Raw genomic sequence first — 14,140 nt, forward strand, 5'->3', positions numbered from 1 at the left:
TCATCTCTTAGATGAGTGCAGTCTAGCTACTCCTTTCGCACATATGTTATGTTATGTTATTGGCATTTGTAACGCGCACGGCTACTCAAGAGTGTACCTGCGCAGCAGCCAATAAGCAACATGAAACTGAGAGAAGCGCAGCTTAATTAAACAGGAGAGTCTTTAGGTGCTTCTTAAACAGCCTGAGGTCTTGAGTGTTCCGCAGTTCGAAAGAGAGAGCATTCCAGGCTACAGCGGACTTAAAAGATAGAGAGCTGCCCCCGTGCAAGAAAGACGAAAAAGGGGAACCACAACTAAAAGTTGCGCAGCTGAGTGCAGTTGTCTCTTGGGCTCATAAAAGCTAAAGCGTCTTCTAAGATTAGGTGGCCCCATTCCATGCAGCACTCCATGGGTGAGAATGAAGGCCTGAAACTGGACACGACTGGCCACCGGAAGCCAGTGAAGGTCCCTAGGATATTGTTTCATACTGGATCTTCTGGGAATGCCAAGCAAGACTCTCACAGCCGGATTTTGTATAGTTTGTAATTTTTTAAGTTGATAGCCCGGCAAGCCAATGTATAGTGCATTGGCATAATCAATGAGCGACAAGATAAGGGCTCATGTCACCATCTCCTTTGTAGATCTGGGCAGCAGCGTCAAGAACTTTCTGAGAGATTTCAATATGCCGAAGCACATACCAGCAAGTCTCATATCAATCTAGAAGACTAAAGGCAGACAGTGGCGTTAACACAAAATGATGGCCTCCTCTGCAAAGTGTGAGCATGAGCCTCTGAGTGTCCCATACCTTACAGATATTCATTGGTCTTGGCCTGAATGGGACCCCTCTAGTGCTCAATTTGAGCAGGGGGTTTCCGGTGTTCGGCACCAGCACTTAATTGTTAACACCTGCATTTATGACAATAAGCCACTGGATGGAGCTGTTTGCCCAATTTTGAGATGAGCACAACAACAGTTCAATCAAAACTTTATTTAGGCTCATAAGAACCATAAAAGCACACAGTAACACATTTCATAATGAAAAAAGCATTTTAAAAAGAGTACATGACTCACAACAATATGCATGAGATAAGTTAAGATGATAATACATCCGGTAAACAATAACAAAAAAATTGCACAATTGAATACTGAGAAATCTGTCAACCGACACTTATCCAAATACATCGAAAGTGTAGGGAGGCTCGATCCATCCCAGTCGGGGTTTAGACCCCGGCACAGCACTGAGACCGCCTTGCTGTCCATCGCTGACGATCTTCGTATGCTCCAGGATAGGGGTTTTCCCGTTGTCCTGGTGCTTTTAGATTTGTCAGCGGCGTTTGACACGGTGTCACATGACATCATGACCTCCAGACTCACTGACATCGGTCTGAGTGGCAAGGCGCTGGCCTGGCTAAGGAGCTTTTTCACCAATCGCACTCAGAGAGTCATACTGGGTCCTTACCAGTCAGAGGAGGTTGAGATCTCAAAGGGGGTGCCACAGGGCTCGTGTCTGAGCCCAACGCTTTTTAACATCTATGTGGCACCCCTAGCGAACATCATGAGATCGCATGGGTTTATTCCTGTATCGTATGCAGACGATACCCAACTCCTCTTCCCCTTCAAAATCATGACTCCTGAGGTGCGTAACTCCTTTGCACAGGGAATGAAAGAGGTGGCACATTGGATGGCAGCTAATTTCCTTCAGTGCAACGTCTCTAAGACTGAGGTGATGCTTTTTGGGGAAGCCAAACGGCTATGGACTCCTGACTGGTGGCCTCAAGATCTCGGCCCAGTCCCTACTCCCAAAGTGGTAGTGAAAGATCTAGGAGTTAAGTTGGGTCAAGAGCTTGCCCTTAAACATCACGCTAATCAAGTAGTAAGCTCCTGTTTCCATGTCATTGGCCTTCTACGACGGGTATTTCCCCTCTTACCTGATTCCACCAGGAAAACACTAATTCAGTCGCTCGTGCTGAGCAGACTGGATTACTGTAATGGTCTGCTGCTAGCCGCCAATGAGGGGGTTATTGCCAGATTACAGGTCGTGCAGAATACTGCTGCACGACTTGTCTGTAATGCCCCAGCCCGCACTCCCTCAATCCCATTACTAAGTAAACTTCATTGGCTCACTGTGAAACAGAGGGTGTCATTTAAAATATGCTGCACCATTCACAAATGCCTTACTGGTAATGGCCCTGACTACCTAACCAGGAGGTTCATTCCTTATGCCCCTTCAAGGTCTTTGAGATCGGGGGACCAAGAACTGCTTTGTGTCCCTAGGTTCTGGAAATCCAGACAAGGGGGTAGGGCCTTGTCAGTTGCTGGTCCAAAGCTCTGGAATAATTTCCCTCATGACATCAGAACCTGTAAGGAACATTTTCCTTTTAGGAAAAAATTAAAAACTTTCCTGTTCAATCATTAATCCTGATAGGGAATCTGTTATACATTGGATAGAGTCTCTCCTCATTGATGTTACCAAAGGCGCGGAGATACTCCTCAGGGAGTCGAGTTCCTAGCGCGGTATAAGCCAGTAAATAAATAAATAAATAAATACCTCCAAGCTGAATAATTCCCAGATGGGCAGAAAAAAAGTCTAACATTGCGCTCAGGATTACAGATTCTGGGAAACAGAGGCCATTGTCAGTAAGTTAAAAAGCACAAAAAAGCAAACACAATTCATACATAAAAAACAGTTAAATCATATAATACATGCTTACAAAAAAAAAACAAAGAGGTGCCTCCAAGCTAGATGACTCCTAAATAAGCAAAAACCTCAGAGAAAAATCTACATAGAAGCTTTAGGAAGGACAGTTTTGCCATTCAGCAATTAGCTTTACAATTTAAGTGAGAGGTTCCCACAATGTGCTAACTTTTAAGATGTACTTCAAGTACACTGTGCTTATCACATAAATTAAAGTATGTGCTCAAAAAATGCTAATACCTTGAAGGTCACCATCACAGAGTAATGTTTGTTCCCACAGCCTCTAATCTAATATGCCAGATTGAGCGTAGGAAATGAGAAACTGAGTATACGATGCCACACCTAGTGTCCGATTTACAGATTTTAAGAGCTATATGCTGATTTTCAAACTTGAAAAGCCGACAAAGGAGAGCAATCCAGCGTGCAAGCTATTTCGCATATGCACTGCAAAAAAAGATAAAACATTCTCTACATTTTCAGCAGTTAGACATCCAAACTGGCATGAGTTGGTAGGGGTGCCAGTGCCATTGCTTCATTTACAAGTGAATGCTGCTATTGGCAAAATCCCTAGCCTAAGTTTAATAAACAGGGATCTTGTCAGTGGGGCACTCACATAATCCATGAATTCCTCAAACTGAGAGACGCATTTAAAGGGCAAATACAAATCGGTCTGACTGCCCTATACTACAGCTGATAGTTTATTGCCAGAACAATCTGCCAACAGCTAAGTTTGATGGTTTCTCTGACTCTCTTAGTTCTTCCTTTTTCCTCTGATAACAGGATTACAGTTTTTTAGGTCTAGTTGCTGAAGGGTCTGTTCTGACTCATTAAACCCATGGATTTTGTCGTTGTTTTGCAAGTTATTATTGGGAAATATATCCACGCTCGGTCTTAAAATGTTCCTTTAGACCCTCCATTCCTTGTTGGTTGTTTCTACTTCTAGTTATAGACAAAGGGTCCAGCCAGTATTTGGACAGACCAAGCTTAATTAAACAGGCTTTTTCATGGGGGAGCCAACGGATTTAAGATGCCAAACGGCTGTTGACTATCTCCATGAGATACTATCTATACGGGACCAGATCCTTTGTCACTCGGAACCTAATACAATACATGATCAGTGTTAGAAATGGGGATTTCCGGTTGGCTAAGGCTTGCACCAAAGCCAGGCAGAAACCACCATTCTACGTCAGGGCAAGGAAGTCACCCGCCAAGATAATCCCTGCTCACCCCCTTGGTAGCTTGGCACGAGCAGTCAGGCTTATCCCGGAGGCGATTTGTAAAGCATTTGCGCACTCACCCACCAGCAACAACATCCAAGGCCCCCACAAAAGGAACTCCACACAAGTTTATATAAAAATAGCCTTTGTATTATCAGAACACATTAGAATCATAATCACAGGATGTACATTGTGCCAACTGGCACGGGCAATATTTACAAGGGATTATATACACAGGACAGGGCCACATGGACCACTGTCAGGAATAAGCACTTGGTAGAACTAGCACTTTCTAGAAATAGCACTTTGTAGGTATAGCACTTAGAACATAGAATAATTGTAGCACCAAATAATCATGGTAGAACACAACCAGTAACCACAGGTAAATCACTGTACTTTGCAACAGCCTGCGCCATGAAATCCATCATACACAGTATCCCACCAGTCTAACTACATTAGACCCTCACCACCTAGGTAAAACCTTACACTAGGGGCGTAAATCACACAGGGAAGTACAGTCTCCATAACATAAACCTAAGCAGGTAAAACAACCTCCTATGCAGAAATCATATCTAGAGGTATCAGAACACAGGGTGCACAAAACATACTACACACAGTACATTTCCTAACACCCAAAAAGCAATAGCACATGAATCATAACAGCACATAAATCACATTAGGGTCGAGGTTGCGCCACTGCGCCAAGACCTAAAAGTAGCAGCTGCCCACTACTTGCTGGGCAGCTGAGGGACAAGAACAGGGCCTACAAGCTGCAGCTGGCACTAAGTGCTGCGCAGCTGTGGACGGCCAAGGTAGGTAGGAAGGTGTGGGTCTCACTCCTAGAGGCAAAGTACATGTCCCTGGAAAGAAAGGTCCTAAACGGCGCAGCTGCCCACTAATTGCTGGGATAAAACTGCGACAGGGGCTCTCCCTGGCACTCTTGGACAAAGACTGCACACGTGGGAGCCTTCTAGGCTCTGAAAACAAATGATGCGCAGAACATGGGGAGCCCTCTAGGGTCGGACACAAAACCTGCTCATCGTTAGAGCCACAGGGCTCAGCACGGGCTCCTCTGGCCCTTTAAATCATAATGTGCCCCAGGAGCCATCCAGGCTCTGAAAATAAGAAGGCAGAAATGGGGGGAAAGGCTTGGGACCCTTAAGTAAATATGTCCCCAACGATGCGGCCGTGCACAGGCTCGGGCATGCCTGGGCCCGAAAACAACATAACCCACATGGGAGCCACTCGGGGCTCGGTTAATCACTGGGGCTGGACACTGCTCCAGGAAATCCTTACTACAACGTGAGGGCGGACCACTGCAATCTGGGGCCACCCTCGATGTGCCCCCTGCCACGGTGCCTTTCGTCGGCACCAACATACTGGGCCTCAGACCAGGCCCACTACTCAGCCACATGGAGCCCCCTCCAGCCCTCTCCGACACTCACCGGCTGGGGGGGGGGATGGCAGGACTTTGTTCCTTGGGCGGCGGTAGTCTCTTGGCGGCCCCAGGGCTCTCCACAGCTCACGGGAGCCCCAGGCGGCCATCACTCGGCCTGCTTCTCTTTCTGTCTCGGCAGCGGGGCGGGCAGCCAATCGCGGCGCGGTGGCGGGCGGGACTTCCTGGAAGCAAACGGAAGACCCGCCCCGCTCTAGGCGCCCGGCCGCCTGACTTCCTGTCTTTGGCCCTGCCACGGCGGTGACTGTTTGGGGGCCAAAACGAGGGGTAGGCTCCCTTGGTGAATAAAATAAAACTAGAAACTTGGTGGGCACCCATTTAGGCGCCTATAAAAAGGGGTGGCACCCTGAATTTAATTATGCAATAATGAAGACGAAGGGTGGGCACCTGCCCATTGGCCCTCAAAGACACAGGCATCATGCAGGGTAGGCACCTGCTCGTAATTAACAAAATGAGCGGGGTAGGCACCCGCGCTGCGATTAGCAAAAGCAGTAATGAGGAGTAGCCTCCCTCAATAACAGGGCAAGCTAGAATAATGCACTTCCCAAACGCTAGGGGGCACAGAGACCACCAGGCCCCCAAGGAATGACCTCCCAGGAAAGAAAAGGCCTCAGCAACAAGCAGGACATCACAGGACAAGGCTTCCAGGGCCAGGAAGAAGGGTCCATAAGAAGTCCATCAGCAATCCAGGGGCTGGGCAGGGCCCAGGGAGGCAAGCCTTCCCCTGGGCCCCAGCAGCAGCACGCCCCTGGTAGATTCTAATCAGGAAAGCAAGAACATTTTACAGGAGGTCACAGCCTCTTTTTATACACAAAATCCCTTTGTCTCTAGGGTGCAGGGTGGGGTAAAAAACAGACGCAGCTGGTTTGGGAGCACTCTGTGGCTCAGCCCCTCTCCCCATTCACTGGCCAGGCTAGGGTCATCAGTCGCACCACAGGGGGCGGAGCCAGCATTGTGTCGGGAAAGCCCAGCCCTATTCAGGTCCCAGGTGCACTCCTCACTCACATCAATCATGCAGATCTCTCCACTCACCACCGGGGCAGACCCATCCTATCACCTGGAGCCAGGCTCACCAGCCAGCTCCAGCCAATCAAAAGCCAGACAGCCAATTCACATAAATTACACAGACATGCCAACTTCTAGAAGTGGCACTTCCACACTAGACACATTTATGCCGCACAAATCATCGCGCAGCATTTAATCACACGAGTCCACACATACAAAACTCGCACCTGCACTCCCCACACATCAGGAACTACCAGGGACACACATATTCGCCATGCATTCCAAAAGGAGGGCAGGCCACTCTCACACCCGCACTCAGAGAGCGCACACACTTTACACTGGGACACAGTGTCAAAGTGCGTAAAGACCAGAAATCACTATAATGATGTAACATTAAAAGGCAAAAAGTTCAGGGGTGAACCTGCCAGAAGGGCCAGGTCCAACAATCAGTTTTAGGTAGTCTATGTCAGACAGTTGCCTGAGATTTAAATCAAGCCTCAGAGGTAATGAGGGGGTACTTTTCGGTAGCATCAGCAGAGATTTCATAAAATAATCGTCACCCCTGTCTAGGAGTTCGAGATTGCAACTACCCCACAAGTCTGGCCTATATAGTGCTGCCCCGAGAGCTTGGTATTAAAAATCTCTAATGTTGACAAAATTGGGTAGGAGGCTGCCCTATTGGCAAACCTTAGTATAGACCCAGCTCTATGCTTAAGAGTCAATACACTTTAGTCAAACTAGGCCGCCCATTTGTGGGAGTCCTTGAGTTCTTCAGTCTCACACCCCGGTAATCGAATTCAACCATCCTATCTATATTAATACCCTCTCAGACCAAATTCCCCTTAGGTTACTTACAGTGGCTGAATATCATAAATGTGGTTTTGTTATTATTTACCCCTAAGCCATGGTCCTCGCAGAACAAACTTTCATATCAAGAATGACTAATTTAAGGCCACTGACCTCATTCCTCAGCAGTTTTATGAGGTTAAATGTGTCTTCCATATATCCAGGTGCACGAGTAACACTCGTAGAAGGAAAGTCAGCAGTCGGAAGTTGATAGTCTACAGGATAAGCGAACTCAAAAATCTCAAACCTGTTAGAGCATTCAACGTAAGGGATAACTTGTTTAGTCCCACCTTCCATTGTTTTTTTTGCTTTAGTTAGCAAATTTTGAGCGATGGATGCCTTCCTTAGGGGAGAGAGAGAGTTTACGAAGGGCCCAAATCAGTATGAGCCAAAGATGACTTTGGCTTTCTCTTATAAATATCTGCCACCTTTCCTCCCCCCTCTTTAGGTGCTCTAGCTTTACTTGGGGTACGGGTTTTTAGCATACTTTCCACTTCCTCAATGAAAGAATCAATGTCACCATCTGTTTGGGTTGCTTAGGTCGGTTTGGGGACCGAGACACCCAAAGGACTAGCTATAGCCTTATTTTTCCCCATATTTTGCAAAGGCCAAGTGGAGAAAAACATATGGTTGGAGACACTAACCCTCAAGTCAATAGGCTGGCACAGACAAGAGAAGATAATGAAGCTTACAGTACCTTAAAGCTTAAGCATATTTGGGTTCTTGGCATCCACTTAGGCTTGAGCAAAAATCAAGGAGTCTGACTTTATCAGGTTTGGACGGGATCTCCCTTGGTCTGGGCTTCGTGCGGACACATCATGCGTTGTGGGAGGATACAGGCCCTTAAGTGAAGTTGGAGGGCCAATCAAAAGCTTGCCAGTCGCGTCCTGGTGGGAAAATGTTACAGCACCCTCTGGGCAATGCAGTCCCTCCTGCTGGTGCATCCAGTTGTGCAGCAGGAGGATACAGGCCTTAAGTGTAGTTGGAGGGCAAATCAGGAGCTTGCAAGCAGCCTACTGGTGGGAAAAAGGTTACGGTGCTCTCTAGGCAATGCAGCCCCTTTGGCTGGTGCATTAACAGTTGTTTATTAATTCAACACACCTAAACAATGATTAATGCCTGCCTCCCTAGTCATTCTTATAGCTTGGGGGCCTGGAATAGTCCAAATTGTCTCACTTGTAGGGTGGAGTTGTGTAATTGCATTGATGCCGTGATTGACGGCACCTTTTTTTTTTTACAAATTAAGCACTGCCCCCCACCCCTCCACTATGCTGCATGGGTTGCAAGGGCGGCAGGGGTTGCAGTCTCTTGTAATGCACCAAATTTAGAATCCAGGACATATATATTATTTTTAACCTTTGGAAACATCTGTAAAATGCCACTCTCCAGTGTGGAATAGTTCTATAGGAGCTCACATGCAGATCAACTCCTGTTTTCTTCACTCTCTTGTTGCTTGACAGAGGTCTTTTCCCGGTCAAAAAGTCACCCTAGCCACCATCTTTCAGGCACTTTTTGCTACCCCTGGGCATCTTTAGGGTTTTATCAATATTGGTTGACTTCAACATATGATCACCTCTACCTAGACTTCACTGCAAAATGGCTGCCGGTGTCGCCACTTCTAATCTTTCCACCCAAATGGCACTAGCTGTTTATCTTTTCGCATGCTCGCTCACAATACAACTGGAAATCACTCGAATTTGCTGACTGTGCCACCTTGATATCTTCTGTATCAGTCCCTGCCACAGTGCTGGTGGCAGACCAGAGTCATAATGCACGCTTGCGTCTGACTACAAACACAGTGAGTGGTCAGCTCTCCTTTGGTGCCATCAGTCCTCTCATGCTCTTAGAATCTGCTTACCCCATGTGAGTCTCTGTTCTCCTTCCACCTCAGCTCCTTGGTGCAGGCATACCACCTCTACTGCACATATGGTTAGAGTAAGACACTGGGGGGAGTTCAATATACCTTACGGGAAATTGATGGGGCCGACTGGATCCAATGATGAGCCCCAGCTGCCCATCTTTGCCACCGCAAACCCTTGGCCCTGGTAGGCTTCTATGGTCAGCACAATTTCCATGCAGACCTTTTGCTCTTCTTGGGCCTTCTGATTCTCATTTGGGCCAGTCCCATATCCAGCAGGAAAAATAAGAACAGCTCCAGGTGCTAAAGCAGCCCCTGGCCATTGTTTTCGACGATAGCGTCCACTCCACCAAAAAGCCTGTGTAGTGTTGCTGGCAGTTTACAGTCGACCACAAATGTAGTCTTTCCAGCTCACTCAGCTCATGGATTGGGTGACTTTCAGTGTTAAACTATGTCTCTCTTGGCTAACAACGTACCAAGGTCCACTGGAGTTCGGTCGCCTCTCAACACACAAATCATTATTTCCATAGCAGATGACATACCGCTGGTGGCAGAAAGGTTTCAATGCTGCATGGCTAAAATTTACATCTTGATGAAAGAACTGGCTGAAACTGAATGCTGATAAGATGGAGATCTTGCTTTTTAGTGAAAGGTCTTCAGTATGGTCTGACCTGTGGTGGACAGAGACTTTCGCCACCTACATATTCCAGTTGCCTCTGCAAAGAAATCTAGGGGCCATTTTTGACAGTACCCTCTCTTGCGATACTCAGGCTAAGAGGACAGTGAGCTCCTGCTTCGTTATCAACAAAACATTGAAAAAAAGTCTTTCCCTTCATTCCTGTGGAACTCAGAGCGGCAGTGGTCATCGCGCTTATCACTTTGCCTACTATTGTAACGCGCTGTATTTTAAGATCAATAAGTTTGTACTGCGTAGACTACAGATTTTCCAGAAAGTGGCTGTGTGTCTGGTCCTGGATGTTCCTAAATGTCTGTCAGTCAGGGACGGTATTTTGTCCCTTCACTGGTTGCCAGTCAGGGAACGAGTGACCTTTAAAGCCTCAATCTGGTTCATACAAATCTTCATCTCCAGGGGCCACTGCTCCTGAGAACAACCTTCCATTGGTATAGTCCCAAGGGACAGCTATGGTCTTATTGTTTTAGGAAAGCAACAGTATACAGATTTTGGTAAACTAGGTGGGGGTAGTCGTTCCTTTTCGGTTACTTCCAACAAGTTGTGGAACACGCTGCCCACCCACATTGCGAGTCTAACCTCCCATTTTGCTTTTCTTAAGCAATTGAAAACTTGGCTCTTTTACCTCCTTTGACGGCTGTCCCCTGACTCTTACATCTCCATCATTTACCATCTGAGATATGCACACCTCCGAGGCTAACCTGTAACTTCAAGTGCATGATTCAACCATTGGCCATTTAATATCTATGTCCATTCAGTGGTTGCAGCATATTAAGCTAATCATTGTAAAGTTCTGCATATTGAGATGTTTATTTAATACCATCCATCTCTTAGGAGTTTCTTGATGGAGTCAGTGGATGACCATTGAACTACTTTGTTGAGAGAATCAGTTTGCGTGAATCTGTGGTATGTATGCGAGGATCTAGTGTGTGCCTGTTTTGAGCCTGGGCGCTGTTTGCACCTATAGCATCTCCTATGCATAGGATATTAGTTTTTTATTGTGATATTTATTTAATGTCGTCCTAATGAAAAAAAAGCGATACCTGAAAATGTTGAATAAAACTAATGTTATTGTTATGTGTTTCTGATTGTTTGTTCCCACGGGGTTCCCCGGTTTCTTCACTCCCAGGGGACTGGATTGACAGTTTCCCCTGCTTTTTCATCTCCGACATACTGCGGGTCTATTAAATAATTCAGGCAGTGGGTTTTTTGTTTTTGATGTAACTTATTGGATTCTATTCTATCTTCCATGTAGTTGCTCACCGTCTATGCTAACGCTATGACTCCTTTGGGTAGAATGCGCTCTATAAATATTAGATACAAATACATGGGCCCCAGCAGACCTTCTTTATGAGCTTAGGCTTAAGCCAGTGATCCCCTCACATAAACAGCCCCCTCTGCCGAGCATCGAGACTGCCACAGAGCTCATTGCATTGCTTGTGGTATCAAATTCTGCAATCCCTGGTCCAAAATGGCAAAGCTTAATTAGCGTAATGAGTTAAAATGTACCCTCCAATGCAAAGAGTTGATACTTGGCCATTCACGCATTAAAATGAAAGCGCTATCAGCACAGATTCTACTTCTCCACTAGTAAAAAGCCCTAAACTGTGCACAAGCAACACACCATATTTCATGAGCAGCAGTACTCTCTTGCAATGGCTCTTGGAAGATGGAGTAACAAATGACAACAAGCAATGGCTAGGGGTGATGTGGGAAAGGACCTTCTGTCCCCTTTCTATTTATTTGCACATTAAATTGAAAAGACAGCGAAAGCTATATGTAGGCTAGATCTAAAAAAATAACACCTGAAAGACATAAAAGTACAGTTGGAAAGCAACTGCAATGGTCAAAAACAACTGTCTAAAACTATATATATTTTGTTATTACCTTTAAAACGTTCATGACATCAGATTGCCAAGGTTTCCTACATACAAAACTATAAAAATATAAGCTGGACAAAAATAAATAAATGTATGTGCTTGTACGCTTTACAGAAGATCTAGACAAGTGAAGAAAACGAGCCTACTCATCAAGGCTCTTTTAAGTCACTTAGAACATGCTGGGTCTCCTGCAGGAAGTACTTTTGAAGGCCCAGGCAAGTTGTCCCCAAAACGTTCACGGCTGCAGACAATATCTTCATTTACCTGCCCGCCAAAACTGCCTTGTGACCTTCTCAAGGGTCTATCTTTCATGCAGGATTCAATTTCTTAACAACTTTAAATGGTTGATGGGACTAGATTGAAAGTCTAACCCTATCAGATTTTGGTGTCCTGGGCACCACCGATGTCCGTGGACAACGCAGACCATGATAAGGCTCATTACCTTGGAGGCTGGGTAGTTTCAAGGTATTTTAATGCACTAATTGCAATACATGATTTGATTCTCCTCCTTTTTTACAACGTATGCAGCCACACCTTTGTTGAACAGATTCATGAATCGTGCCCTTATGAAGTGATTCTATAGGTGCACATTTATGTAGCATGTGCCTGTAAACGGCTCTGATGGGCCTGAAAGAAAGGCACAGCAGGAAAAGTCTCTCCCTACCTAGAAAAAAAAAAAAAAAAAAAAAACACTTCTGCAGCTCGGCCAGTGCTTCAATGTTTTGGACAAGGAGTGTGTGTGTGTGTGTGTGTGTGTGTGTGTGTGTGTGTGTGTGTGTGTGTGTGTGTGTGTGTGTGTGGGGGGGGGGGTGTGTGGGTGTGTGTGTGTGTGTGTGTGTGTGGAGGGGGGGGGGGGGGGGGGGTCGGGGTCCTCTCTTGGTCCATCAACAGACAAGTGGAACATGTGCAAAAGGTGCTTCACCGTGAAAGCCACAAAGGCATTTTGGAGTGTGTAAAAGTACTCCTGCACACTCTGTCACATACTCTTACATTCCTTTATCAATCGGCTCAAATCATATAAAATGGGAATATTCAGGAATATTAATTTACATGTTGTGCTGTGCCCTCTTTGCACTTTTCCTAATAGGGAGTTAGATGTTGCGGGCTGAATCACCAAGGCATGCAAGAGTATGTCAAAGAGCACGCTTGTAGTTCTACTTATGGTACTCAAAAATGTTTTTGTGAATCGGCCCTTAGTGATTCATAACACTAAATTTAAATCCAAATTCCAAATCCTCATAAAAGGGTCATAGGAAAGAACACCTCTGCTGTCCAATGTGCTATCGCTCTGAATGCATGTCCAATCTTGTGGATACAACAGCATCTTGGTCAATTAGTCCTTGGATAAGGCACAACTCACAATACAGCGACAAGACATTGCGATTTTCCTTACCCAAGTCTTTCCTCCTTTTCAATTCATTGATATTCACGTTAATCTCCTTCACTGCAGCAAAGGCCTCCTTCAGGGCTTTGTAATCTGGGTGGGTGGCAGGCGTAGAATTCATCATCTCGCATAAAAGCAGGGGGTATTTCATTATGCGCTGAATTGGCTTGATCATCAGGGAACCAATATCCAGGAGATTCGACTTCCCTCTGAAAGGCAAATACAACAAGTGATGCTATTGGACACCTAGATAGTTAAACTCCATAAAATGGCGTCCGTCACACAGACAGCGAGTACTTACCGGGAGGGGGGCCTCTGCGTTCAAATAATTTGGGTTGGACTATCAAGGTTCCTACTTGATCATCTACCATTGATCACATATACTCAAGGAGATGTTGGCTGGCTCATTTCCCTGCCTTCGTTGCCTGCATTTATTTATTTAAGTTTTGTAGTGGACTTCATTGGTGTCAGAGCACTGCTGGCAATGATGATTCAAAGCAGGAAGAGATTAAGCAGTTCAGAGTATATATTTCTATAGTGCTGCAAAGGAGCAAGAGTAGAGAATTCAACCAGAATATAATTTATCAAAACTTGGGAATCTCTGTCCTTTGTGTAGCAGTGCAGGGCATAAGGTACAATGTAAGGATTGTCTTATGCTATTTATTGTAGTTTATCACTACAGTAAACAGCACACATTACAAATGGATGCAATTCTTGAATGTCATATGGTGTAATAAATTGCCAATGATGTGCGACACCTAAGGACCATTCTAAAGAAGGTGAAAAGAAGATGCGGTGCAATGGTGGTATAGTTGGACCCGTTGGAACAAGTGGAAACAAATTCAATTGAAAGTTATCCAGTAAGTTCACCCTTCATTTGTGAGTGTCTAAAAGAAGGGAGGTTTTGAGTTCAATCTTGAAGATACTAAGAGTAGGCACCTTATTATAGGGAGGGACAGGGACAGAGCTTTGGGGCTGCTCCAGAGGAACTTCAAGGTTCTGTGTTTGGTAAACCCTGGCACTCAAGGCGCAGTCCTCTTTGGTTTATGGGCATGCAGGCGCCTCCAGAGATTAGTATTCCATGGATCGGAATGAAGAAATGGAGGCGTGTGTTATTTGTTTGCAATAC

The 14,140-nt window shown here is 45.6% G+C and overlaps 1 protein-coding gene across 1 annotated transcript in view; it reads right to left on the reverse strand.

Annotated features, from left to right (window-relative positions):
- Positions 1 to 14,140, reverse strand: part of ARHGEF38 (Rho guanine nucleotide exchange factor 38) — a 459,846-nt gene that overhangs the window by 123,156 nt on the left and 322,550 nt on the right. Inside the window, exon 6 of the mRNA XM_086962037.1 lies at positions 13,021 to 13,220. Coding sequence (XP_086818163.1) covers positions 13,021 to 13,220 — 200 coding nt within the window. The remainder of the gene's footprint in view (positions 1 to 13,020; positions 13,221 to 14,140) is intronic.

This window comes from Lissotriton vulgaris, chromosome 3_1 (assembly GCF_964263255.1).
Source record: "Lissotriton vulgaris chromosome 3_1, aLisVul1.2, whole genome shotgun sequence".
Taxonomy (NCBI): domain Eukaryota; kingdom Metazoa; phylum Chordata; class Amphibia; order Caudata; family Salamandridae; genus Lissotriton; species Lissotriton vulgaris.